Genomic DNA, 27,409 nt, shown 5'->3' with positions numbered 1-27,409 from the left:
TCGGGTGCCTCCTCCCGAGTCTCTGGCAATTCCCACAGGGAATTCTCTGCCTCCCAGCCCTCGGGGAAGGCTCGGAGTGGCTGCTGCTTTCCCAGCTCCCCACATCACCTCAGCACCCTGGGAGTGCTCCCTGCATCCCAGGAGTGATCCCAGGAGTGCTCCCTGCATCCCAGGAGTGATCCCAGGAGTGATCCCTGCATCCCGGGAGTGATCCCTGCATCCCAGGAATGATCCCTGCATCCCAGGAGTGATCCCTGAATCCTGGGAGTGATCCCTGGATCCCAGGAATGATCCCTGCATCCCAGGAACAATTCCTCCATCCCAGGAATTCTCCTCCATCCCAGGAATTCTCCCTCCATCCCAGGAATTCTCCTCCATCCCAGGAATTCTCCTCCATCCCAGCAATTCTCCCTCCAGCCCAGGAATTCCCCTCCATCCCAGGAATTCTCCTCCATCCCAGGAATTCTCCTCCATCCCAGCAATTCTCCCTCCAGCCCAGGAATTCTCCTCCATCCCAGCAATTCTCCTCCATCCCAGGAATTCCCCTCCATCCCAGGAATTCCCCTCCAGCCCAGGAATTCTCCTCCATCCCAGGAATTCTCCTCCATCCCAGCAATTCCCCTCCATCCCAGGAATTCCCCTCCATCCCAGGAATTCTCCCTCCAGCCCAGGAATTCTCCTCCATCCCAGCAATTCTCCTCCATCCCAGGAATTCTCCTCCATCCCAGCAATTCCCCTCCATCCCAGGAATTCCCCTCCATCCCAGGAATTCTCCCTCCAGCCCAGGAATTCTCCTCCATCCCAGGAATTCTCCCTCCATCCCAGGAATTCTCCTCCAGCCCAGGAATTCTCCTCCATCCCAGGAATTCCCCTCCATCCCAGGAATTCTCCTCCATCCCAGCAATTCCCCTCCATCCCAGGAATTCTCCCTCCATCCCAGGAATTCCCCTCCATCCCAGGAATTCTCCTCCATCCCAGGAATTCCCCTCCATCCCAGGAATTCTCCTCCATCCCAGCAATTCTCATCCATCCCAGGAATTCCCCTCCATCCCAGGAATTCTCCTCCATCCCAGCAATTCTCATCCATCCCAGCAATTCCCCTCCATCCCAGCAATTCCCCTCCATCCCGTGAGGAACAAAGCCAAGCCCCGGCCCTGGAGAAGGGAGCAGGAGCAGCCCCCTCCTCTCCAGCAGCAGGAAGCTCCGAGGTGTGGAAAGGAGGGTGAATTCCTCTCGGCTGCTTGCTTGGCTTTCTGTGGTTTGGGACGGAGCAGGGCTGGAAGGGTGACAAGGGAACCTGGGTGCAGGGAGCCCTGCCAGCCTTCGTGCCAGGGGCTTTGGGGGCTCGGGGGGACAGTGCTTCAGGTGCTCTCATTTGCCCTCTGGAAACAGGGACATCTCCAATTAAAGACATTTTCAGCAGCTCCAAGTGAAACAAGAGAATGTTTTCCCACTCCAAGCACGGCCTGGAGCCCGGTTCAGAACAACTGGGGACTCTGAGGATATTCTTCTCCGAGGATAATGGGAATGTCAACAGCAACATTAAGTAGGAAGTGTGAAAGATCAAAATCTCGTGTCTGGGGCAAAGAAAGAGGAGCAGCCAGCTGGTGTGAGGATCCCAGCACAACCCCAGCGCTGCCCGGGAGCTCCTCGGGCTGGCTCCTTCCTGGGAACGCTGCGGGCAGAGCCTGGGGGAGCTGGGCTTGGTCTGCAGGGGGGGCTGGGGGGAGCCTGGTGAGGAAAGGAGAAACTGCAGCAGCTCCTGCCTGTAGCAGATCCTGCAGCTCCTCCTGCAGCTCCTCCTGCAGCTCCTGCAGCTCCTCCTGCAGCTCCTGCAGCCCCTCCTGCATCTCCTCCTGCAGCTCCTCCTGCAGCTCCTGCCTGCAGCTCCTCCTGCAGCTCCTCCTGCAGCTCCTGCAGCTCCTCCTGCAGCCCCTCCTGCAGCTCCTCCTGCAGCCCCTCCTGCAGCTCCTCCTGCAGCTCCTCCTGCAGCTCCTGCCTGCAGCTCCTCCTGCAGCTCCTGCCTGCAGCTCCTCCTGCAGCCCCTCCTGCAGCTCCTCCTGCAGCCCCTCCTGCAGCTCCTGCTGCAGCTCCTCCTGCAGCCCCTCCTGCAGCCCCTCCTGCAGCTCCTGCAGCTCCTCCTGCAGCCCCTCCTGCAGCTCCTGCTGCAGCTCCTCCTGCAGCTCCTCCTGCAGCTCCTCCTGCAGCTCCTGCCTGCAGCCCCTCCTGCAGCTCCTCCTGCAGCTCCTCCTGCAGCTCCTGCCTGCAGCCCCTCCTGCAGCCCCTCCTGCAGCCCCTCCTGCAGCTCCTCCTGCAGCTCCTGCCTGCAGCCCCTCCTGCAGCTCCTCCTGCAGCTCCTGCCTGCAGCTCCTCCTGCAGCCCCTCCTGCAGCTCCTGCAGCTCCTCCTGCAGCCCCTCCTGCAGCTCCTGCTGCAGCTCCTCCTGCAGCCCCTCCTGCAGCCCCTCCTGCAGCTCCTGCAGCTCCTCCTGCAGCCCCTCCTGCAGCTCCTCCTGCAGCTCCTGCCTGCAGCCCCTCCTGCAGCTCCTCCTGCAGCTCCTGCCTGCAGCTCCTCCTGCAGCTCCTCCTGCAGCTCCTCCTGCAGCCCCTCCTGCAGCTCCTCCTGCAGCCCCTCCTGCAGCTCCTCCTGCAGCCCCTCCTGCAGCCCCTCCTGCAGCTCCTCCTGCAGCTCCTGCCTGCAGCTCCTCCTGCAGCTCCTCCTGCAGCTCCTCCTGCAGCTCCTCCTGCAGCTCCTCCTGCAGCCCCTCCTGCAGCCCCTCCTGCAGCACACCTGCCCGGGGAGGATTCCCCGGCTCTTTCTTTGCTCCTGAGGCTCAGTTCCCAAAATCTCTTCCCAAACACGGCTGGAAGGAGGAGTGGGGATCCCTGAGGGGCTTTCTGGGGAGAGGGGGAAGGGCTGGGGAGAAGGGGGAGTTCAGCTCAGGGGAGATGGAGCTGTGCAGGTGAGATGGAGCTGTACAGGTGAGATGGAGCTGTACAGGTGAGATGGGAGCAGTTCAGGTGAGATGGAGCTGTACAGGTGAGGTGGAACAGTTCAGGTGAGATGGAGCTGTACAGGTGAGATGGAGCTGTACAGGTGAGATGGAGCTGTACAGGTGAGATGGGAGCAGTTCAGGTGAGATGGAGCTGTACAGGTGAGGTGGAACAGTTCAGGTGAGATGGAGCTGTACAGGTGAGATGGAGCTGTACAGGTGAGATGGAGCTGTACAGGTGAGATGGGAGCAGTTCAGGTGAGATGGAGCTGTACAGGTGAGGTGGAACAGTTCAGGTGAGATGGAGCTGTACAGGTGAGATGGAGCTGTACAGGTGAGATGGAGCTGTACAGGTGAGATGGGAGCAGTTCAGGTGAGATGGAGCTGTACAGGTGAGATGGGAGCAGTTCAGGTGAGATGGAGCTGTACAGGTGAGATGGAGCTGTACAGGTGAGGTGGAACAGTTCAGGTGAGATGGAGCTGTACAGGTGAGATGGAACAGTTCAGGTGAGGTGGAGCTGTACAGGTGAGATGGAGCAGTACAGGTGAGATGGAGCTGTACAGGTGAGATGGAGCTGTACAGGTGAGATGGAGCTGTACAGGTGAGATGGGAGCAGTTCAGGTGAGGTGGAGCTGTACAGGTGAGATGGAGCTGTACAGGTGAGATGGAACAGTTCAGGTGAGGTGGAGCTGTACAGGTGAGATGGAGCAGTACAGGTGAGATGGGAGCAGTTCAGGTGAGATGGAGCTGTACAGGTGAGATGGGAGCAGTTCAGGTGAGATGGAGCTGTACAGGTGAGGTGGAACAGTTCAGGTGAGATGGAGCTGTACAGGTGAGATGGAGCTGTACAGGTGAGATGGAGCTGTACAGGTGAGATGGGAGCAGTTCAGGTGAGATGGAGCTGTACAGGTGAGGTGGAACAGTTCAGGTGAGATGGAGCTGTACAGGTGAGATGGAGCTGTACAGGTGAGATGGAGCTGTACAGGTGAGATGGGAGCAGTTCAGGTGAGATGGAGCTGTACAGGTGAGATGGGAGCAGTTCAGGTGAGATGGAGCTGTACAGGTGAGATGGAGCTGTACAGGTGAGGTGGAACAGTTCAGGTGAGATGGAGCTGTACAGGTGAGATGGAACAGTTCAGGTGAGGTGGAGCTGTACAGGTGAGATGGAGCAGTACAGGTGAGATGGAGCTGTACAGGTGAGATGGAGCTGTACAGGTGAGATGGAGCTGTACAGGTGAGATGGGAGCAGTTCAGGTGAGGTGGAGCTGTACAGGTGAGATGGAGCTGTACAGGTGAGATGGAACAGTTCAGGTGAGGTGGAGCTGTACAGGTGAGATGGAGCAGTACAGGTGAGATGGGAGCAGTTCAGGTGAGATGGAGCTGTACAGGTGAGGTGGAACAGTTCAGGTGAGATGGAGCTGTACAGGTGAGATGGAGCTGTACAGGTGAGATGGAGCTGTACAGGTGAGGTGGAGCTGTACAGGTGAGATGAGGCCATCCAGGTGAGATGAGGCCATGCAGGTGAGGTGGGGCTCAGAGATGGCCCCAGGCAGGCTCGAGGTGAGGCAGGAGGCAGAAATGACCCTGGGGAAGAGCTCAGGCCTTGTCCAAGGAGTGCCACAATTCCCAGTTCCTGGGGACAGGAGGACACCCGCCCCCCCAGCCTCTCCCTGCAGGGCAGCAGCCCCCAGAGCCCCCCCAAACTGGGGCTCTGCCTGTTCCAGCAGCCCCAAATCGGAGGAGTTTGGCTGCAAAGCCGGGTGGAATGTGGGGATCTCAGGAAGCAGGCTCCAGGTTCACTCTGGAATTCCATCTGATAAGGGGAACAATGAGAACGAGGGGAGGTTTTCACGAGGAAGCTGCAGCCCCCTCCCCTCGCCCCCATCTGCATTCCTTCCCAGGAGCAGATCCCATCTCGGGAGATCCAAAAGGGGAGAATTTATCCAGCTCCATCTCAGGCACTTCACTGGAGGGAGCAGAGTGGCAGCTGGGGCTGGAGATGGTCGATATCAGCACCTTCCTCCGGGATGAAATCCAGGACAACTGCTCCCATTATTTATCACTGTCCCGCTCCCGAGTGAAAACAATGTGCACACTCGGTATCTCCCCGGAAAATCTCGGTGATTGATGTGCTTTTAGCATGACAGGCCCATCTTGCAGGCCAGGGCTGCTCGTGCACACAGCCAGAGGGGATTTTAGGGAAAATGGTGTTTATTCCTGCTGGGGAAGGCCAGGAGGGGAGCACATCTGCCAGGAGGGAGGGAGGGCTGGTCCTGCCAGGCCTGGAAGAGCTTCCCGAGATGGTATCAGCCCTGCTGGAAACGTTAAGTGCAAGCTGGCAGCCAGCATTTGGGGCAGGACGTGACTTTGTGGCTGATCCCGAGCCCGGGATGAGCCCTGAGCCATCCGTCAGCCGGATCACCGCGGGACCGGGTGGGGAACGCCGAGACATCGGGGCTGAGGTGGCTCTGGGGCGGGGACAGGCTGGGACAGCGATGGGGACAGGTTAGGGACAGGTTGGGGACAGGCTGGGACAGGCTGGGACAGGTTGGGACAGGCTGGGACAGGGATGGGACTGAGAAGGGGACAGCGGGGGACAGGCTGGGACAGGGATGGGGACAGGTTGGGGACAGGCTGGGACAGGCTGGGACAGGGATGGGGACAGATTAGGGACAGGGATGGGACTGAGAAGGGAACAGGCTGGGACAGGGATGGGGACAGATTAGGGACAGGGATGGGACTGAGAAGGGGACAGGCTGGGACAGGCTGGGACAGGTTGGGACAGGGATGGGATAGGTTGGGGACAGCGGGGGACAGGCTGGGACAGGCTGGGACAGGCTGGGACAGGTTGGGACAGGCTGGGACAGGCTGGGACAGGCTGGGGACAGGTTGGAGACAGGTTGGGGACAGGGATGGGGACAGGGATGGGGATAGGAACAGAAATTAGGATCAGGGACAGGAACGAGGATGGGGACAGGAGCAGAACAGGAATGGGGACAGGACCAGGACTGGGACAGGACCAGGACAGGATCAGGACCAGGATTGGGATCGGGACAGGACCAGGACCGGAATGGGGACAGGACCAGAACCAGGACCGAGACAGGGCTAGGATGGAGACAGGAATGAAGATGGGACCAGGACCAGGACTGGGACAGGATCGGGACAGGACCAGGATGGGGATAGGATCGGGTCCGGGATCTGGATGGTGCAGGACAGGACGAGGACCAGGACAGGACCAGGACCAGAACTGGGACAGGACCAGGACCGGGACCAGGATGGGGATGGGGACAGGACCAGGACCAGGACCGGGACCAGAACTGGGACAGGACCAGGACCGGGACCAGGATGGGGATGGGGACAGGACCCGGACAGGGACAGGACCCGGACAGGACCAGGACCAGGACCCGGACAGGGACAGGACCCGGACAGGGACAGGACCAGGACCAGGACCGGGATGGGCTCCGGGCCGGGCCGGGCCCCGCGCGCGCCCCCGCCCCGGGGGAAGCCCCGGCCCCGCGCACGCGCGCGCGCCCCCGCCCGCGCCGTCCCTCCCGCGCGCGCCCGGCCCCGCGCATGCGCAACCTCCGCCCCCTCACCGCCCCCTCCCGCCCCGCCGCGGCCGCCGCGCAGGCGCCCTGCGGCCGCCCCCCCCACACCTCCCTGGGCCGGCGCATGCGCGCGGCTCCCCCTCGGCCGCGGGGAGGGGGATGCGGACGGGGGAAGATGGCGGCCTCGAACAACCCGCGGAAATTCAGCGAGAAGATCGCGCTGCACAACCAGAAGCAGGCGGAGGAGACGGCGGCCTTCGAGGAGGTCATGAAGGACCTGAGCCTGACCCGCGCGCACCGGGTGAGCCTCGGCGCCGCCGCCCCCGGCTGAGGCGGGCGGGGGGGCCGTGAGGGGCGGCGCCCCCCCCGCGGCGCCCCTCGGGCCGGGGGCAGCGGCGGCGCGCGGCGGGCGGGGCGGGCAGCGCCCCCTGGCGGGGGCGGGCGGCTCCCGCGGTGGGGGGGGGCCCCCCCTCACGGCTCCCCCGTTCCCCCCCACCCCACCCCCGGTTTGGCGGCACCGGGCCCGGCCCGCGCCGCCCACCGGGCCCGCAGCATCCTCCGGAGGCCGGCACCTGCCGCGGGGGGAGGCCCCGGGCAGCGGCATCACGGCGCGGGCCCGGCGGGGAGGGGGCTGCGGCGGGGGCACCCCGAGTCCCCTGAGGGGGGGTCCCGGTTCCTCGCAGCGGGACAGGCCCGGCTCGGAGGGAGGGCGATCGCGGGTGCTTTGCCGAGGGGAGATGCCCATTGCATCAGCCCGGGACGGGCCCGGCTCTGAGGGATCCCGTTCCTCCGGGCCCGGCTCTGAGGGATCCCGTTCCTCCGGGCCCGGCTCTGAGGGATCCCGTTCCTCCGGGCCCGGCTCTGAGGGATCCCGTTCCTCCGGGCCCGCCCGGAGCCGTCCCCGCACCCGGCACAGGCCGGGGGCTGCGGGCGCTCCGGCTCCGGGCAGGTGTCGCGGTTTGTTGCTGCTGCCTGAGCCGGGGCACGGCGGGCCGGAGCCCCCCGGAGCCCCCCGGAGCATCCCCGGCGGCCCGCGGGTGCAGCAGCCGCGGGCGGGAGCCGCCGGGCTCGCCGTGGCCGCTGCTGTTCCCGTTCCGCTCCGCTTGTCGTAGGTGCAAATTGCTGCACTTCCAAGGGCTCCCTTGGCTGGTGATGTCTCTGCAAAGCCCATCAGCAGAAATCGCCGGCGTAACCAATGCGAGATGCCTTTCCTGGTCCAGATTCAGGGATCTCGGGGCTGTTGTGTTCTTGTCTCACCTGCTTGTGTCAGTGTTCTGTTTTTAACTGTTTCAAGACGATTTACGAGCCTGTTTGCGGCGGAAGCTTTGCAAGAACAACAGAGCGCACGGGTGGATTTGCAGGAGGAGGTTCCCTTTTATTCCTGTGTGTCAGGAGAGGGTAAATATTTGTTTTGAATTGGTGGTGCTGCTGGTTGGATGGAAAGGACAGGCACCTGCCTGGGAAGGTGGGGCTGGAGCTCCTGCTCACCTGGATGTTGGATGTTCCTGCTGGAGTTAGCTGGCACCAGAGTGAGGATGATTTGGAGGTGTTTGTAGCCACTGGAATCATCTTGTGTGGCTCGGTATCCCTTGGGATTTTGCCTTCAGTGGTCAGTCCCTGCTGCCACTCCAGAGCTGGGTGTTCCTGAGGGACTTCCTGCAGGCTGCAATTACAGGTTGTCCTCCAGTTAACTCACACGTTGAGCTCTCACCTTCTGCAGGAGGAGTCAATATCCAGATTCATTTCTGAATCCCATTTAATTTTCTCCCAAACCTGAGCGCTCCCAGCCCAGGTTTTGCTCTTGGAAGCCCATCACACTTTCAAGAACCGGGTTTTGAGGAAAGAACCCAAGATGAAAAACTTTTCTGAGCATTCTGGGTACTGAAGTGGTGGAAACACTGACCAGAGAGCTGAGTAAAATGTCTCCTTTGTAGACTTTTTCTTTCAAATTCCATGATTTCATCGGGGTTTAAAATGCAGCATGAAAGCAAAAAGGGGTTAAGCACAACTTTGCTGTTTGCTCCCATTTTCATTTGGCAAGCAGCACGTTGCTGTCAGTTTGAAAACGCCTTACTCAGTTGGTGGAAGCAGCCCAACATTTCTGTTGCCTTTTCATTATTAGTAATTGTCTTTTTGCAATGTTTACCATCTTGTCTGCTTTATTGTTGGTTACTGCTCAGAGCAGAGGCAGAAATTCTGAACTTCCTTTCTGCCCTGGTCATCTTCCACCTACTTACGGTGCTGGATCCGTGTGAGATTTTTAAATTCTTCCACGCCCTCCTTTAGTCCCCTCACCAAAAACCCCCAAAATCATTTGAGAAAGAAGAAACTGGGTGTTGCAGGGGTGTCCCCGTGGCGGGGAGCAGCAGTGCAGCTTTGCAGCTGGCACAGAGCATTGCTGGCACTCCAGCTCTGTGCAGACCTTGCAGAGCGGGGGTGGGTGGTCGATGGAAGCTCTGGAGCTGCTTGATTGTCTTGTGAGTGGGACCTTGGTGTTCATAATCCAGAGCTTGCTGCCAGCCCCGTAGTAACAAAGTGGCTGAGGACAGCACAGGGGAGTTACTGGTTTTTTTCTCTGACACTGACTCCTGGTTTTTGTTTGTGGCTCTCCTCCTTCCCGTTTTTTTCTTCTTTCTGTAAGGTTTGGAATTTCAGGACTGCACTGATTTCTGGGCTTGTTTACCAGGGCTTGTCTCAATTTCTCCACCCAGGGATGCTTTGATGCAGCTATTTACTCATGCAATGTTGCTGCTGCCCTTTCAAATTGTAATTAACCAAAAAATGAACATACAGATACTGCTGAGCCCTTCAATATGTGACTGTTGAAATGCTAAAAAATGTAAGATTTTTAAAGACAATTTGTGACCTGCATTTTAAGGCTTGTTCTTGTTGGAGCTTTTCTCAAGTTTCCAGGATTTTTTAAAAATCTTAATATTCACCTAAAGTCACTTAATTTTGAGGGCTTTCAGCCAGAGCTGTGTTTGAGCTCCCTCTGATGGGCCTTGCAGTCTTACCTTGGAAAAAAAGACCCCCAGAACTCCAAAAGCTGCCAGTGGGTGCAGTCTCCCACCCCACCTGTCCTGGAACAAACCCAGGGAATTAAACCCAGCTTAATGGTGATGTTTGGAGACACTGTGCAAGATTTCATCACCCTCTGTGTATTTTTAGGTGTTATCCAAAGTTCTGAGTGGCTTTTGTTGAGTTCCTGAAAACCATGCAAAGTGAAAAGTTCGTGTTTATGTTTTAAACCTGGCTAATTTCAATACAAAATCCTGTTGTGGTTTAATTTTGTCAAATGGAAAATGTTGTAATAGCCTAGATTTGATTTTTATTTGAAATAAAAACGAAGTAAAACCCCACAGTTTGTGATGGAGTGTGTGTAAAACCCACACACATCCCCCTGCCACAGAATTTGTGCTCAAGAATGAGGCACTCAGTGGTTTTCTGGTTCCTGTAGAAGAGATCAAAATGTCTCTTTGTACATCCCCAGCTCAGCGCTGGATGTAGATAATATGCAAAACAGTATTTAAAAGCTTAGTTAAATCAGGAATGCTAATCTGCTTTTAAAAATGAGAAGCACTAATGATGATGATGATGATACAGAGCTGCAGTGGTTCCTGATGTCTTCAGCAGGTTTTTATTAAATAATGTGATACAAAAGAAATTCCTGGTGACGTAAGAGTGGTTTTGAATGTCTGAGAGATATTAAAGAAATGCATCAAAATCAGGGCTGAGCCCTCCTGGCACAGAGATTGATGCTTCCAGCTGGCAGCTCAGCTTAGAAGTGACTTTCAAACACAAAGGTGAATTTTCCAAGCTGAAGGGGTAGTTTTTTCTCCATTAACTCTCCCATAGTTTGCACATGTCCAGACCGAGACACGAGTGCTTTGTGCTTCACCTGTGCTCACCTCTGGTGGATTTCCTTCTCAGGTGATCCCAGGGTCACCGAGGCTGGAGAGCCCTCGCAGCCCGGCCTGTGGCCCGTGCCCAGCTTGTGCCCAGCTTGTGCCCAGCTTGTCCCCAGCCCGGGCACTGCCCCCTCGTGCACCCAGCACCCTTTCCCTGCAGCCATTCCTGCTGGGCCCGGCCTGGCAGGCTCGAGCTGCTCCTGTCTCTGCGGCCCTGGGAGCAGGACCCCAGCAGAGCAGGGCTGTGGAGCCCCGGGGTGCTCCGGTGCCACCACCTCGGGCTGGGCCAGCAGTGCCTTCATTCTTGGAAGGAATGTTTGTGAATCAGCAGGGCGAGAGGCAGAGGGGACTGCCAGGGCACAAAGAATCTCTGTTCTTGTGCAGCCCTTGGCTTCCCTCAGCCTGCCTGAGCTGTCCAAGGTAAACACAGAGCTCTGCTGTGCCATCCTGGGAAACTGCACTGAGCACGGCAAGCTTTCTTCTGGCCAACCCAGGCAGCTTTTGTTCGATTTTTTGGAATTTGTTTTTTTTTAAGGAGACAATGACTTTTTTACTGATTGTCCCATCACTCCCACACAGCACAGCTGCTGTTGGACAAAGTCTTTCTGTGTGCAGTGGCCAAATCCCTCGGCGTTAATGATGTAGCAGGGCCGGGAAGGCTCTGGGAGCACGTGAGGCTGAATTGTACAACTGCTGCATTTCGGGTGTTTGGTTGTAATTCTCAGGGTGAACATGTGGGACTCGGCTCCTGCTGCTGCTTGGGTTTTATTTAGCAGCAGCACTGGGTGGTAATTTGCATTTATAGAAGGTGCTCATTTAGGAAGAGCATTTGTTCTCAAGGTGAGGCACAGTCAGTTCTTCCAGTTCTTTGGGGTTGATTCGGGGTTTTCCCCTCAAAACAAGCTGCAGAGGGGGGCTGAGCCTGTGGTTACACTGGAAAGGGGGAGGTGTGGACGCTGAATCTCTTGGTTTATCAGTCAGAAATTGAAATTTGTGGTGCAGTCTTTGAGTTCCAGCTGTGGCTGTGGAAGTGCCAGAGGTGCCAAAGGCCTCGGGGACAGGAGGGGCTGCTGCTGAGTTAATCTGGGTTCTGTGCTGGCCAGAGCATCTCTGCGTGAGCAAAACACCTCCCCACAAAGCACAGCCACAGCAATTGTGCCTCCAAGTGATTTTCAGGAGTATTTGGTATTGAAAAATGATTTTAGCAGTGTGGCCTGGGGTGAGCTATGTTCGGGGTCTGTGAGGTGGAAGGGAAAAGGAGCTGCTCCTCCCAGCAAGGGGACACGGAGGGGCAGCCCCAGGGCCTGGGCAGCCCCAGGGCCTGGCAAGCCCAGTGTGGCTGTGCTTGTGTGAGGACGTGGCCTTGGGAACCATTTTTACCTGCTCTTGGGTTTCTCCATCAGATTGGTTCTTATCTAATCTTGTATCAAGTAAACTGCATTTTTATTTTTCTCACTATCTCAGAAACAATGTTTATTGAAATCCCCCCGCTCCTCTCCCTGACACCTCATTCTCTATTTTATAATCAGTTTATCAGTGCATTGATTTTGCTTGGGAAGCTCTTCCTGCACTCAGGAGTATCCAAGCTCTGACTCTGCTGAGGCAGCAGCACCGGGCACTTTTCAGTGAGAGTTTTCCCTCCTGTGTCCAGCACTGTGTTCAGTCCAGCGTGGCCACGTGTGGCTGCAGCAGGGCTGGACCAGATTAAACCAAACCATGGGTTTGGGGCTTTTGGGGAGTTCTGACCCAGATTTCCTGCACTGTGTGAGTTTTCTGTAAGAAATCCCTCCCTGTGAGGGTGGGGAGGCCCTGGCAGGGGTTGCTCAGCTAAATTGTGGATTTCCCGTCCCTGGAAATGTCCAGGCCAGGGGCTTGGAGCAGCCTGGGATAGTGGAAGCTGTCCCTGCCTGTGGCACGGGGTGCAATTTGATGATTTTAAGGTCCTTCCAGCCCAAACCAGTCTGGGATTGTGTGAAATTACCGAGTGTTATTGAGCACTTCCATTGTCGTGGTAATCAAACACTAATTTGGCAAAAACCAGACATCCTCTCAAAAATGATCAATAGGGATTTAACCAAAATGTATCAAAGGCTAAATATTTATCTGTGTTCTCCAATATCCCTCTGTGATTGCAGAGGAGCATTTTCTTGAGCAGTGCAAGGGCAGTTTGGTCCTGGCCCCGACGGCATCGATCACTCCCTGATGCTCTGTTCCACTCTGGCATCGATATTTTTGTGCCTAATGCAGGATCTGAAACTCGAGTAGACTTCAAGGCACTTCCCAGCAAATATAAGGCTGTATCTTGGGGAAAAAAAGTAAAGGAGATAAGCTTTTCTGGTCTAAAAGCATTCCTGGTGTGCCAGCTGGAATTCTGCGCCGGTGTTTTTGTAGCCGTGCTGGAGGAGCTGGGGGGCTCCTGAGGGCTCGGAGTGGGGCAGTGAGCAGCAGCAGACCCAAAAGCACCGGGGTGGTTTGGGAACAGGGTGCATTTTGTGACAGTGTCCAGCTGTCACCTCGCTGCTGCTTCACTTCTGTTCTCTTTTGGGCTCACCTCCTCCCGTTTTGTGAAGCAGATGTGGTGCCAAGGCTGTGCTGCCCCATCCCTGGGGCTGGGCAGGGTCAGGCTGCAGCAGCCTGGGGTGGCACTGGGTGGTCCTTAACGTCCCTTCCAAGCCAAACCAGTCTGGAATTCCGTGAGCTTCAGGTGGCAGCTGGATGTCAGTCTTTATGATCAGCATCTCTGCAGTTAATATTTAAAATGTTGCTTTGATTTGGTTGAGATGATTGCGTTTTGTGGTGTTGGAAGTGGAATCCAGGAATGAGGATCCGTGGGGATCTCCAGCAGTGTTTGTGGAGCCCTGGACAGCCCCTCTTGATCATTTCGTGTTTTATGTTTTGGCCTCATCTCCTTGGGACTTTATAAATTATAAAGTTGTAAGCAAGTGTTGATAACAGCCTTGTTTTGCAAATTATTTCTCAGGAATCGAAAATTCTTCCCCTTGTACCAGAACAATCCTTTGCAATCAAACAACAACACCACACACCCACAAAAACAGCTCTTAAATAATGAAGTGGAGGAGGCTGAAGTGCTGCAGCAACAATTCCCCAGCCCTGGCTGAAAGTCTCTGCTTCACAGGCAGATTTTCTGCAAGTGTCTTTTCCTTCTTTGCCTGGTCTATCACTTTTGCTGATGATTGGGAAAATCTCCTCTGTGCTGTCCCTGCTGAGCTGCTCGCTGGTGGCTTTGCTCTGCTTACTTATCACTCCAGAGCAGTAAGATGTGTTAACTGCACACTGCAGCTCTGTCAGATGAATTTGCAATTAATTTTGGTACCCAGCTATTACTATTTATGTGAATATTATTTTCCTTGGACGGCCGAGGTCTCGGAGGGGAGGGAGTTGGAGTTGATATCCCAAAGATATGAATTTCCAGGCAGATGCTGATAGCTCCCAGCTCAGACAGAGGAGCAGTTGTTGGTGACAGGATGGGGCCTCCTCAGACCTCTTGGAGGAGCAGCTTGGGAAGCTGTGCAGGAGATTTTTCCAGCTCTGGAGCCTCAAAGTGGGATTTCAACATCTGTAAGCTGGATTAAAGGAATAAAAAACCTCCGTGGGAGAAGGGAAGGCAGGGATTGCTTCACACCCTGACTTCTCACTTTTTGATTCCTTGCAGAGTCTCAGTGTGGATTGTGTTCCTGGCAGCAAGAGGGATAGAGAATATCTGATTTAATATTTATTTAATACCTTAAATATTGCACAAGTTTCCAGCAGCCAGCTCGGATTCAAATGTCTGATTGACCTTCTCCTTGTAATTAGATTTGCCTCTGGTTCAGGGAGATGATTGTGCTGAATGAGCCTCTTGCATTCGAAGAATTTGGACTCTGATGATGTTTTGGCTATTTTTGATACCTGCAGGGTTGGCTGATGCCACATCTTCAAGCCACAAACAATTTTCTGTAGCTTTTGGCCACTCTGAGGGCAGAGTGAGGTGGCCCTGAACCCCAAAGAGTGCAAACATGCCCTGCTTGGCTCCTAATTTACGAAACTTGTAGGGTTACATAACTGAATTTTCATTCTTTAGCTAAAAATAAAAAATGGAACATAAAAGCTATTTTCATCTTACTTAATGAGGGCATCTCTGCTTTTATTCCAGCTTTTCTGAGGCATTTCAATAGAGGAATGGGGATGGTTGAGGAGCTTTTTGTTGAAGCTGGACGATTGTTTCCTGGCATTCTCCATCAGATCCCTGCTCAGAAGGAATGTTTGCTTTAAGAAAAGAAGGTCCCTTTTAACTCAGCCTTTTCTGTGAGGAATTAATTTTTAGCTTGGTTTGTAGTAATTGGTGCTGTGTTGCACCCCAGCTGTGTGGGGTAGGGCTGTGTCTCTGCCTTTTGGGGTTGCTTTTTGGGGTTCCTTTCTGGGTTTGCTTTGTCTCGTGCTCTCCACGAGTCACCAAGTGCCCAGAGTTTGGTGATAACAGAGAAAAAGTGACCCTTGCCTCCCAATTCTCTGCACAATTCACTGCTAGCTAACAACACTCACACAAATAAACAAAACTTTGAGAGTGTCGAGCTCCATCTAAATATAACCAAAAAGAATTCTTTCCCTTCTGGCTATCGAACAATCAACAGGCTCCAGGCAGGAACCCTCTCCTCTGCTTTCTGCTGAATTATCAGCATCACCCACTCGGGGCAGCCTGGCAGGGAGGGAGCTGCCAGGGGCTGCAGGAGCTGCCAGGAGCTGCCAGGGGCTGCCAGGAGCTGCCAGGGGCTGCCAGGGGCTGCGAGGGCTGCCAGGGGCTGCCAGGAGCTGCCAGGGCTGCCAGGGGCTGCCAGGGACTGCCAGGGCTGCCAGGAGCTGCCAGGAGCTGCCAGGGCTGCCAGGGGCTGCCAGGGGCTGCCAGGGGCTGCCAGGGCTGCCAGGGGCTGCCAGGGCTGCCAGGAGCTGCCAGGAGCTGCCAGGGCTGCCAGGGGCTGCCAGGGGCTGCCAGGAGCTGCCAGGGCTGCCAGGAGCTGCCAGGGGCTGCCAGGGGCTGCCAGGAGCTGCCAGGGCTGCCAGGAGCTGCCAGGGCTGCCAGGAGCTGCCAGGGGCTGCCAGGGGCTGCCAGGGCTGCCAGGGCTGCCCTGTGTTTGGCAGAGCTCTCGGCTCAGCTCTGGTGCCTGCCGTGGCTCCCTGCCGCCGATAGAGCCCAGCTCAGAAGAATAGGCACTATTTTAAGGCTCCACTTTGCTGTATCCTGTTTTTGCTGCTCAGTTGTGACTGTGGAGTTTTAAACAGTAAACCTTTGTTCACCAGAAATAGCAGAGTGTTTTTAAACGCCGAGTCGCAGCCTGTGCATTGAGTTGAATTCTTTATTATGATGGCTTTGTTTATTTATTTAAATGCTGCAAGGTGGGTTCCTCATGGTTCTTTGCCCCCGACCACCCGGTGATTTATATTCATTCATTTTGGGGAGAAAAGTGTAGTTTTTCTCTGTTTTCACTGTTCAGAGATCAGAAAAGAAATAAAACAGAAATAAAGAATAAAAAATAATCACAGCATTAAATGCTGTAACCTCTTCTCTTCCCTCCTCTTTCTGGTTCCTTTTCTTTGGGTTCACAAAGAAAAAATTATTTTTCTTGTGAAAAAAAAAAAAAAAATCTTGTAAAAAAATTATTTAAAAAAAAAAAAAGATTTGAGCGCAGTGTGGATTTTGGGGGTTGTAAATAGTGCTGGGGTGTGAGATCTCTCCACTTTGACAGCAATTGGAGGAGGCAGCTGGGGGAGAGCTGCGAGCCTGGGTGATTTTCCAGCCCCGTTTCCTCACGGTTTTATGGCTCAGGCAAGCTGGGGAGCTGCTTGCAGCTCCTGAAGGAGACTCTAATGGGGCCTTGGAATTTGGAGATGACTCATGAGAGGACAAAACAATCCAGTTAAGTGATTTGAGGTCTTAAATAATCTCTTCAACAGGAAGGTGAAGAAAACATGAACTCATGAGTAATAATTGGCTCTCTTGGAGTGCTGAAAGTGCAGCGCTGGGGCTTGGCCAGGGCTCAGCTGATCCTGCTCTGCTGATCAATAACACCTCAGCTCTCATCAATGGCCTTGCTGGGCTGGGCTCTGCTGCTCTTAGCAGGGGATTACTGGGATTGCAGTTCTGACTTGGGATTCTTGGGGTGTCCTGTGCACGGCCGGGAGCTGGGCTTGGTCCTGGTGGGTCCCTTTCATTTCAGTGTAGTCTGCAATAAATTCATTTTAGCTTGGTCCTGGTGGGTCCCTTCTAACCCAGCCTGTTCTGTGAAAAATTCATTTTAACCTGGTCCTGGTGGGTCCCTTCTAACCCAGCCTGTTCTGTGATAAATTCATTTTAACCTGGTCCTGATGGGTCCCTTTTATTTCAGTGTAGTCTGCAATAAATTCATTTTAGGTTGACCCTAAAGAAATAAATGTATTTTAGGTTGATTTGTAGTGAGTGCTGTGTTGCACCTCAGCGCTGTGGGGTAGGGCTGTGTCTCTCCTTTCTGGGGTTGCTTTTTGGGGTTGGTTTTTGGGTTTGCTTTGTCTCCTGTTCTCCAGGAGTCACCAAGTGCCCAGAGTTTGATGTTAATAAGGAAGAAGTGATCCTTGCCTCCCAGTTCTGTGCCTCCCGGGCATGCAGCCTGCAGAAAGGAGTGGTGTGAGTCCCAGATCCAGAGGCTGGGATGCCTTCCTCAGGTTATCACGGGCTGGAGATACGAACCTCTATCAGAGCACAGAATTTGCAGCTCTGCCTTGATTTTGGAGAGGTTTTGCAGCAGCTGCAGGGGCCTCCTGCAGGTGTGGCAGCCTTTGAGCCCTCAGGATTTTCCTGGGAAGCCCCTGGAAGTGCAGGATTGAGGCAGTGCTATCAGGTAACCTTAAAAATAATCAGATTCACAAAGTCTCAAGTCAGCTGCCTGGCAGTTTTTATTGCTTTCACAACGAAAACACCTTGTTCTGAATCCCAGTTTGTTTTTCCATGGAGCTCCTGTTTCATTGCAGGAGATGCAGGAGGAGGATTTTGCTTCCCCTCTGCTCTGTGCTGGGCTGGTGGGAGCTGGAACAATTCCAGGCAGCAGCACAACCCTTTGCCCCTGGTCCTTGGAGGTGTCACCTCCTGTTTTGTTGTTAATTTTTGAAGTTTTGGAGAAAATTTGGGCGTTTTAGTGCATTGGGGGTGAAAATTAAAATCCCTGAAATTCAAGGCTGCCTGAGGAAGGAGTTGCTTGGGAAGTGTCTCAGTGGCAGACACAAAACTGCTGCTCTTTTCTGGCTGCTAAATTCCAAGATATTACAACAGCTTCCTTCCCTTCAAAAAAAAAGAACCCAAAAAAGCAACAAAAATGCTTTTTTTTGGCCTTTTCCTGCATTTTTGTTCTTCCTGGCTGCGTTGGCTTGGCCTGGGAGCTCTGTTTGTGTCCTGACACGGGATGGGATAATGGAACAAATCCTTAGAAGTGACTGCAGTGACAGTTGTGGTGCTGGAGGAGTAAACAATGATGTAGCAGTTCCACGAGCCTGGGGTCACATCCAGTTCAGCCCATATGTCTGCAGTTTTTCGGGTAATTTTCACTTGGTTTCTAGTAGACATTTGGCTTCCTGTTTTGGCTTTGCTCGTCCCATTCCCTGCAGAATCCATCTCCAGGACACCAGGGTCCTTGAAGAAACAAGGAAAACTTTTGCTGGGCTTGTCCTCCCTCCTCTGCCCAGAGCCAGCCTTCCAATCTTCACTTTCACGACACCAAAAACACCCAGAAAATTCAAAACACCCCCCCCCAGCCATTGCAAAACATTTTATTCCGAGCTGCTGCTGGAGTCTCTGGAGTCCCCAGGGGCAGGCAGAGCAGCTGCTCTCGCTGTGGATTATCCCTTTCCTCTCAACTTCAGCCTTCATTTCCTCTCCCTCCTTTGCGGGAGGAGCAGCTGCGCCTCTGGAGCAGGGCTGGGAGCTGCAGGAAATCTGGGGCTGTGCAGATCTGCCTCTTCCTGAGTGCGAGCCGGCCCAGCGAGGCACGGCTGCTCCTCATCCTCCCAGGTGGGGCTGGGGCTGCTCTGGGTCCTGTTCCCGCTTCCTCGTGGCCGTGAAATGCTGATTATTCCCAAAAAAGCCCGGGCTGAGTCCCAGACCCGCGAGGTGGGAGTGCCTTCCTGGGGTTGTCACAGGCTGCAGATAAGAGCTGCTCCATCACCTCCTGCCTGGCAGAGCACGTTTTGCAGGTCTGCCTTCAGTTTGGAGAGGAGTTCCAGGGGCTCCTCTGTTCTCACAGGCCCTGGTTGGGATCCCTGAGCCCCTTTGTATCTCCCAGTGACAGCAGCCTGCTCACCTCGCTGCAATTGCAGATATTTTTTATCTCCTGAGTCTCAAGGCCTTTCCCAGAGGACCAGGGTGTTTAGCACAGAGCTGGAGCTGTGGTTTGCTGTTATCACACCTTTTTCTTTCTCCGAAAGACAATTTCAAACATGTGGCTTTGCACTACAAGATTGATTTCCCTCGTTTATCAGGGCATTGAAGATAAACTCCATTATTTACATTACAGGTGCCTGCTGAGGTGAAAATATTGCCGTTGTTAGATTTCATAGTATTAATTTTTAATTACATGGGAAATTAAAATAAAAAGCTAAACTTGCAAATCCATCTCTTCAGCCACCTACTGAATATTTGATAACAGCATGGGTGAATTTATATCAGTAACATGTAAATAATGGAAGTATTTGTAATTATTTGCAGTAAATTATCCAAAACATGATAAAATTATAAAAAAAATCAGTATTCACCCAAGCTCTAAAAGCATTATAGAGATTAAAAAGTCCAAAAGTCTTCCCAGCCTTCATTCCTGTCCTCTGGGAGCAGCAGGATATTTGAATTCATTTATCCCCAGGTGGGATCCAGAGGTGCTGCTGGCTGACTGGGAGCCTCTGGAATAGTTGGAATATTTTCATTTATCCCCACTTTCCAGGCTTGGGGCTCCACTCAGACTTTGAGTTGCTGACGGAGAGTGGAACCTGCAGGGCAGGGCTGTGAGGAGTCCCAGGAGAGCCTTTCCAGAATTCCCCTGCTGGGATTATTCCCATTTCCCTGAGGTGGGAACAGTTTGGGACCTAAAACCAAATCCTCTGCCCCTGAACTTGTCCTGTGCTCAGAACTTTGTGTCTGCTCAGTTTAATTTTCATTTTCAGCTTGGGCATGTGGAGAGGCTCCGGCAGCTGCTGGAATTAACAGAATGAACAGAAATTCCCTTTTCCTTGGTTTTCCAGGATTTTCTGTTTCATTTGTGGTTCTTTCCTCGTTGCATGAAAGAAATCCCAGGCAGTTTTCAGGGAGGCTGGGTTCATAACGAGCAGTTATTTGAATGTATTCATTTCAGTAATTATTTGAGTAGCAAGCGTTGAGTTTTTAAAATCCAAATTTTAGTGTGAATTTTGAACTGTTAACAGAAAAAACATTCCCTTGAGAGCCAAAGTCTGGGTGTCTGGAGACTTTTTGGCACCTCAAAGAACTTTGAAATAATTAAGGGGTTAATGAGGTGATTTGTAGCTCGAGGCAGCGCTGCCACTGAATCTAAACCCGAATCATTAAATCGCTGTTAAGGTCTCTTTCTTGTTCAGCTTTTATTTGCTTTTCTTACCAACAGAGTTCTCCTCTGGAGCCAGCTCTGTGTGCCTTGCTCCGTTCCAGCGCAGAGACAAGGCTCAGCTTGGGAGCCCTGGGAGCCTCCTTCTCTTCTGCTTCCTCTCTGGGGGTTCTCTCATCCCAAATCCCGACCCCAGCCCCAAATCCTGCCCAGGCCTGGGTGCTGCAGGTGACAATCCAGGGAATTTCAGCCCTGCCCAAGCAAACTCAGCTGGGCACAGAGGGATTTCCCAATAATGCAGCCTCTGAAAGCCCACCAAGTCCTGCCTGCAGAACTGAAGGCCCAATTAAGCTTCAATAATACTTTTCTAATTTTAATCTGTGCTGCTTTTGCTGCTCATTAGGCTGGAGGTGCTGAAGAGGAAGGGTTTGTTTAAAGGGTAAAAAATGAAATTGTAAGAAAGCTCGGTGAGGAAACTGCAAGGCAGTGCAGAAGCTGTTATCACCAAATCTGTGCTTCCTGCAGTCATCAGCTATCTGGGCTTTTATCAAACGGACACTCCACCCTTTGATTATCGTGCTGGCACTCCACATTTCATCTGTTAAAAAAGACATTTTAAGAAAAAACTTTGCTGTGGATTTGGGTTGATTTACTGTGCCAAAACTGCCAAACTGCCCACAAATTTGTAATTTACTCAGAATTTTTCAGGGGAGAATTTCAATAACTTCAAGTATTGAATTCTTCGTAAATGCTTCATTTAATTCCCATCTGCATATGAGAAAATCTGTAGGAAAACTGGATTTGTATTTAGGGTTTTGCTTCTCTATTTATTATTTTTTTAATTGTAGAACTTGAATCTCTCCCTACAAACACAGCTAGGTGTCCAACAAGTGGTAACCCAAGTGGAAAAACTGATGTATTTCATATTAATGTTCACATAAATTGTGATTTTTTGTGATTACATTGGATTTTAAAGAAAAAAAAAGAGAAGATTTAAAGTTAAGTGGAGTAAGAGAAAGGCTGGTGGAAGGAAAATTACAGATTCCATTTGGATCTGGTGTTTGGGGAACATTTCTTCAGAACAAGAAAACCGAGTGGAAATGAAGTGGTTTAAGAAGCAAAAGCTGTTTTCTTCCCAAAAGCTTCCTTGGGAAGGAGCAGGGGTATTTAGCAATATTTTCAGCTGTCAGGGAGCTGCTCCTGGCCACACCACAGAGAAATGCAAAAGCTGCAGTGTGGAGTCACCGAGTTCTCGTGGTTCATGAAATTAATAAATCTGGTGAGCGCTCACTAATTCCTTATCATCCTCCCCTGTCTAAATTCATCCAGGATCCAAATTGCACTAATTGAATCCAGCCCCAGGAGATAACCCTGCGGCTGCCCTGGGACTTGTTAACATTTCCAGAGTAATTGGAATTTTTCTGTTAAGAAAAGGCTTTTCCTTTTTCGTTATTTTCTTTTAAAATCAAACCTCTCTCAAAAGCTCATCCCCAGTTGTGCCATGTACCTGCTCCACCTCGCAGGGTGGATGGAGAGGGAAATGAAATCATTTCATTTTAGTCACAGCAGCTGTTTTCCTAAAGTGTGGGGAGGCCCTGGCAGAGCCTGCCCAGAAAATTGTGGATTTCCCATCCCTGGCAGTGTCCTGGAGCAGCCTGGGATAGTGGAAGGTGTGGGGTGGAATTAAATAATATTTGAAGTCCCTTCCCAAACTTCTATTCTGGATTTTGGTGCTGCTTCCCACTGAGGTATCTCAGAGAAATTTGAATCTCTTTTTTTTTTCTGAGAAGGGAAAAACCGGAGCTGATTTCACTCCTGATTTCCTGCTGGAATGACAGCAAGCTCCTAAGCCTCAAACCAACTTTTCTTCCAGCTAAAAAGCCAGAGCTTGGAGGCTCAGGACACAAATGCTGCTCTGGTTCCTCTTGATCTCTGCAGATTGCAAGTGGCAGCTGTTGATGGGCTGCAGTGAGGGAGCAGAGCAGAGCAGAGCAGCCAGGCCTCCCTGTCTGGCACGGGAGCAGAGAGCAGCACTCCCTGCTCTCACTCCTGGCACACATGGCTCACAGCCATGGTGCAGCCAGGGCAGAGCAGCACTCCCTGCTCTCACTCCTGGCACACATCTCCAGCCCTGCTATCCCTGCTCACAGCCATGGTGCAGCCAGGGCAGAGCAGCACTCCCTGCTCTCACTCCTGGCACACATCTCCAGCCTGTCAGCCCTGCTCACAGCCATGGTGCAGCCAGGGCAGAGCAGCACTCCCTGCTCTCACTCCTGGCACACATCTCCAGCCTGTCAGCCCTGCTCACAGCCATGGTGCAGCCAGGGCAGAGCAGCCCCAGCTCCTGGCACACATCTCCAGCCTGTCAGCCCTGCTCACAGCCATGGTGCAGCCAGGGCAGAGCAGCCCCAGCTCCTGGCACACATCTCCAGCCCTGCTATCCCTGCTCACAGCCATGGTGCAGCCAGGGCAGAGCAGCCCCAGCTCCTGGCACACATCTCCAGCCTGCTGTCCCTGCTCACAGCCATGGTGCACCAAGGCAGAGCAGCACTCCCTGCTCTCACTCCTGGCACACATCTCCAGCCTGTCAGCCCTGCTCACAGCCATGGTGCAGCCAGGGCAGAGCAGCCCCAGCTCCTGGCACACATCTCCAGCCCTGCTATCCCTGCTCACAGCCATGGTGCAGCCAGAGCAGAGCAGCACTCCCTGCTCTCACTCCTGGCACACATCTCCAGCCCTGCTATCCCTGCTCACAGCCATGGTGCAGCCAGGGCAGAGCAGCACTCCCTGCTCTCACTCCTGGCACACATCTCCAGCCCTGCTATCCCTGCTCACAGCCATGGTGCACCAAGGCAGAGCAGCACTCCCTGCTCTCACTCCTGGCACACATCTCCAGCCCTGTCAGCCCTGCTCACAGCCATGGTGCAGCCAGGGCAGAGCAGCACTCCCTGCTCTCACTCCTGGCACACATCTCCAGCCCTGCCATCCCTGCTCACAGCCATGGTGCAGCCAGGGCAGAGCAGCCCCAGCTCCTGGCACACATCTCCAGCCCTGCTATCCCTGCTCACAGCCATGGTGCAGCCAGGGCAGAGCAGCCCCAGCTCCTGGCACACATCTCCAGCCCTGCTATCCCTGCTCACAGCCATGGTGCAGCCAGGGCAGAGCAGCACTCCCTGCTCTCACTCCTGGCACACATCTCCAGCCCTGTCAGCCCTGCTCACAGCCATGGTGCAGCCAGGGCAGAGCAGCACTCCCTGCTCTCACTCCTGGCACACATCTCCAGCCCTGCCATCCCTGCTCACAGCCATGGTGCAGCCAGGGCAGAGCAGCCCCAGCTCCTGGCACACATCTCCAGCCCTGCTATCCCTGCTCACAGCCATGGTGCACCAAGGCAGAGCAGCACTCCCTGCTCTCACTCCTGGCACACATCTCCAGCCTGTCAGCCCTGCTCACAGCCATGGTGCAGCCAAAGCAGAGCAGCCCTGGCTCCCCAGCTCCTGGCACACATCTCCAGTCTGTTCAGCCCTGCTCACAGCCATGGTGCACCAAGGCAGAGCAGCCCTGGCTCCCCAGCTCCTGGGTCGCCTCATTTCCATGCAAGTACAGCAGAAAGACAAATGCTGCTGACCTCCCTGTGCTGGGCTGCTTTGAGGTGGGAATAGCCTGAGAAAAACCCAAAATCCTAAGAAAAACACAAAGCCACCCCCTCCTCCCTGGGTGCCTTTTGGAGGTTCTTGAAAGGAAACCAACACCTGTTGAAATAGTTACTTCAATGTTTGGCCCAAATCCCAAACAAGGCTTTTTTTTTTTTTTCTTTCTATTTTTTTTTTAACAACAAAAACATATGCAGGGGCCAGGGAAAAAGCACAGCTAGTTCTGATATTGTGCTTTTTGTGCTCTGAGTTGGAGGGGCTGTGACTCATTAAGTGATGCTAACACAGGGTTTCTCTAATTTCATGTCTTGCTTCAGGAATTGCGTGGCAAAATATTGCACAAGAAAAGCAAAGGGGCCTTTCCTGCTCCTTACGTGGGACCTTTCCGAGCCATTTGACAGGGAAAACTGGAAATGTTTTATAAATCTTCAGCCTGAGGGGATTATCTGCCCTTTGCAGCCACTTTGTGGGTGGTGTCTTGCCCTAAGAACTGAGGTTTTGGGAGCTCCCTGGCAAAGGCTGGCCACGACCCTGGAGCTGTTTTCCTCCTCAGTGATCCTGGGGTTCTGTGCTCTCCAGAGCCAGCTCCCAGCTCAGGGATTAGTTTGGTCCCTCAGCTCAAGCCTGGAGATTTTAATGTCTGTGCAGTTGGAAGTGGCTGGCTTCTGGGGGAAATTCTGAGAATAAAGTTCTTTGAGTTTTCTAGGAATTGTTTGAATGTCAGGAAAATACATCCTCAGGGTGAGTTTGTACTCAGGGACTATTTGAATATAAAATTCCTCCCTGGGAGGGTGGGAGGCTCTGGAATGGAATTCCCAGAGCAGCTGGGGCTGCCCCTGGGTCCCTGGCAGTGCCAAGGCCAGGCTGGAGCAGCCTGGGGTGGTGGAGGTGCCCTGCCATGGCAGGGGGATGAGATGAGCCTTAAGGTCACTTCCAGCCCAAATCATTCTGGAGTTCTGTGATCCTCCATGTATGGGCATGGAGTAAGCACACTCCCCAGAGTGTGGGCATGGAGTAAGCACACTCCCCAGAGTGTGGGCATGGAGTAAACAGGCTGGGCCTTTTCTCTGCATCCTGTCTGGGGGCTGGCAGCGTGGTGTGGGCACCTGGAGCATCCCTGAGCAGCCCTGAGCATCCTTGAGCTCTCCTGAACATCCCTGAACATCTCTGAGCACCCCATAGCTCCTCTGAGCTCCCCTGAACACCCTGAGCTCCCCTGAACACCCTGAGCACTCCTGAGCACCCCTGAGCTCTTCTGAGCACCCCTGAACACCCCTGAACACCCTGAGCACCCCTGAACACCCCTGAACACCCTGAGCACCCCTGAACACCCTGAGCACCCCTGAGCACCCTGAACACCCCTCAGCATTCCTCAGCTAAACATCCAGCAATGTCTCCAGCTCTGGGCAAGCCCCTGGAATGTTTTACTGGAGAGTGATACCTGGCATTCAGTGAAGCTCTGCAGACCATCCGTGTCCCACGGGGAATTCTTGGTGGTGGTTTGGTTATTCCTTGGCTGAAGGGTTTTCTGTGAAACCTCTCTGTCCTTTGTTTGAGAACCTGGCTCTGCCTTTTCCTTGGAAATCTCTCCCTGCCCTTTCTCTGGGGCTTTTCCTGCTGCAAGAAACTTGTGGAGAAGGTCGACCCTCCTTTGGAAAAGCTGGATTGATGCCTTTTAATGATTTCCATTCTCAGTCATCACAGTGTCAGCTTGTGCTGGTTATAACAGTTGAAATTGTATTTTCCTCCTCCTTTTCTTTCAGCTACAGCTGCAGAAAACCCAATATCTGCAACTGGGGCAGACTCGTGGCCAGTACTACGGGGGGTCACTGCCAAATGTGAATCAGATTGGGAACAGTGCCATGGATCTCCCCTTCCAGGTGAGTTCAGGGGCTTTTCCCTGGGGTTTGGTGCTGGATTCTGGCCTTGGCTGCTGGTGTGTCCTCCCAGGCAGCTGCTGGCCCAGAAGTCAGCACCCTGGTTTGGACACTGCTGGTGGGTGTGGGCATTTTGTGTTGGTTGTGGTAGATTTGAGTTGTGGCCCTGGTTGTGAGGCCTTGGGGTCAGGAGTACTCTGAGATGCAGTTCCTGATGGAACCTGGGAAGATGCTGCAGATTCAAAGCAAAATGGGAGGGATTGAAGGTGATGTTGGGGTGGAGGAATTGATGTGCATGTTCTGTGGGAGGCATTTGGGAGAGGAGAAGAGCAGTGGGACACAAAGTGGTATCAGAATAATCACTTTTTTTTGGGCTGGCTGGAAAGGAAATGCAAGAGTGTCCTGGCTGGGTTTTGTACTCCAGGAATGATGCACCTTAAACAGAAAATCAGAGTTTCAGGTGAATATTTTGCTGTTTGAAGCCTGTTTGGACAGAGGATCTTGTCCAAGGACAGGATCCCTTGGTGGATCCTTTGTGGACTCCTGATTTCCACGTTTAGTTGGTTTAGAGTGCTCAAAATCATGAACATTTCTGCATTGGTTTTCCTTTTTTGAGCAGTCAGAGTTACAGTTGAGCTCACGAGGATGTGGTGGGAAGGAAATTTTGCAGTTTGTGGTTTTCTGATGAAGGCTGCTTAATAAAGATGGAGAAACTCTTGCTGACCTCCTCTAACTGCTTCTTGAAATAGGTGCAGACAGCTGAATTTGGGCAGGTTAAAAGCTTGAATCTCGTGCAAGAGCACAGGCAAAATTCTGTTTTAATCTTTAATTCTTCAGGGAATACAGAGCAGAGGTTTGTAGTGGATTGAAGTCCCCAGTGTCACTCCACAATGTCTGCTCTGTTCAAGCTTTTGTTAAGGAGGTTACGAATTCTTTTTAAACAACAGCATTTCAGTATTTCTGTGCTTGATGGCCATCACTGGTGGGTTTTACCTGGACTGTTTTAATCCTGACTGCTGAAAAGGGAATATTCAAAAATTTATGAATGACTGGAGGAGGAGACAGAAACAAACTATCCTTAAACCCTGGGGTTTTCTAGATTTTCACACACACACACTCTAAAAAAAACCCCAAATTGATGTTGTTCCAGATAACAAATGGTGACAAGCAACAAAACAAGCCCGTGTTTGTAGCAGGGGGAAAAGCTTGCCAGGTTTTTCCAGCGTGAAGCTCAAGCACGACTGCAGGCTCTGGGTGGTGTGAAGGCAGAGCCTGGGTGGTTGTGCCTGCTGGCAGCGTTGGTGTCTGAGCATCTTCTGCTTCTTTGATTTGCAGCACAACGGAGCTCTGGCTGAAGCCTTTGGAGCAGTTCCTGTCTCTTTGGTAAACAAGTTTTTAGGTTTGTGCAAATACGTATTTAGGACTGGTCCTGTTAGCCCAGGTGGATACGTATTTGTGGCCAGCTCTGCCCTGCACAGGAGTTATTGGGTCAGCCCAGCACTGCAGGGCTGCCACACAAACCCCACGTTTTGCCATGCAGCCCAGTCTGGAACATGCAAATAATTCCTGTGCAGGCTCCCTGGACTTGCTGTCATGTGGTTATCTCTGGTTTTTGGGGGTTTTTTGGTGCAGCCAGGGGATTATTCAGTCTTGGCCTGTGGTTTCAGCAATCTCTGAGCATGTGCACTCAGCCTGCATGTTTCAGTCCATGGGGAAGGCAGAATGAATTCCCAATCCTGCTTGGCACCAGACCAGCAGTAGGGAGCACTCCTCCTTCCCCCTCACCCACCTCACCTGGGAGGAATTCCTGAGGATCCTGAAAGGACACTTGGGGAGCACTGAGCTCTTTCCTTCCTGTCTGT

The 27,409-nt window shown here is 53.2% G+C and overlaps 1 protein-coding gene across 5 annotated transcripts in view; it reads left to right on the top strand.

Annotated features, from left to right (window-relative positions):
• The first annotated feature begins 6,649 nt into the window (after nt 1-6,649).
• CRTC1 (CREB regulated transcription coactivator 1) overlaps nt 6,650-27,409 on the top strand; it is a 45,941-nt gene continuing 25,181 nt past the window's right edge. For 2 of the 5 annotated variants that reach the window (XM_064396621.1, XM_064396620.1), the window contains exons 1-3: nt 6,650-6,841; nt 25,434-25,550; nt 26,883-26,930. In XM_064396621.1, coding sequence (XP_064252691.1) covers nt 6,665-6,841; nt 25,434-25,550; nt 26,883-26,930 — 342 coding nt within the window. In that variant the 5' untranslated portion in view covers nt 6,650-6,664. The remainder of the gene's footprint in view (nt 6,842-25,433; nt 25,551-26,882; nt 26,931-27,409) is intronic. The other 3 variants (XM_064396622.1, XM_064396619.1, XM_064396618.1) reach the window with 2 other exon arrangements.

The sequence above is a fragment of the Passer domesticus genome, chromosome 21 (assembly GCF_036417665.1).
Source record: "Passer domesticus isolate bPasDom1 chromosome 21, bPasDom1.hap1, whole genome shotgun sequence".
In the NCBI taxonomy this organism is placed as follows: domain Eukaryota; kingdom Metazoa; phylum Chordata; class Aves; order Passeriformes; family Passeridae; genus Passer; species Passer domesticus.
This window is presented reverse-complemented; position numbering and strand designations above follow the sequence as displayed.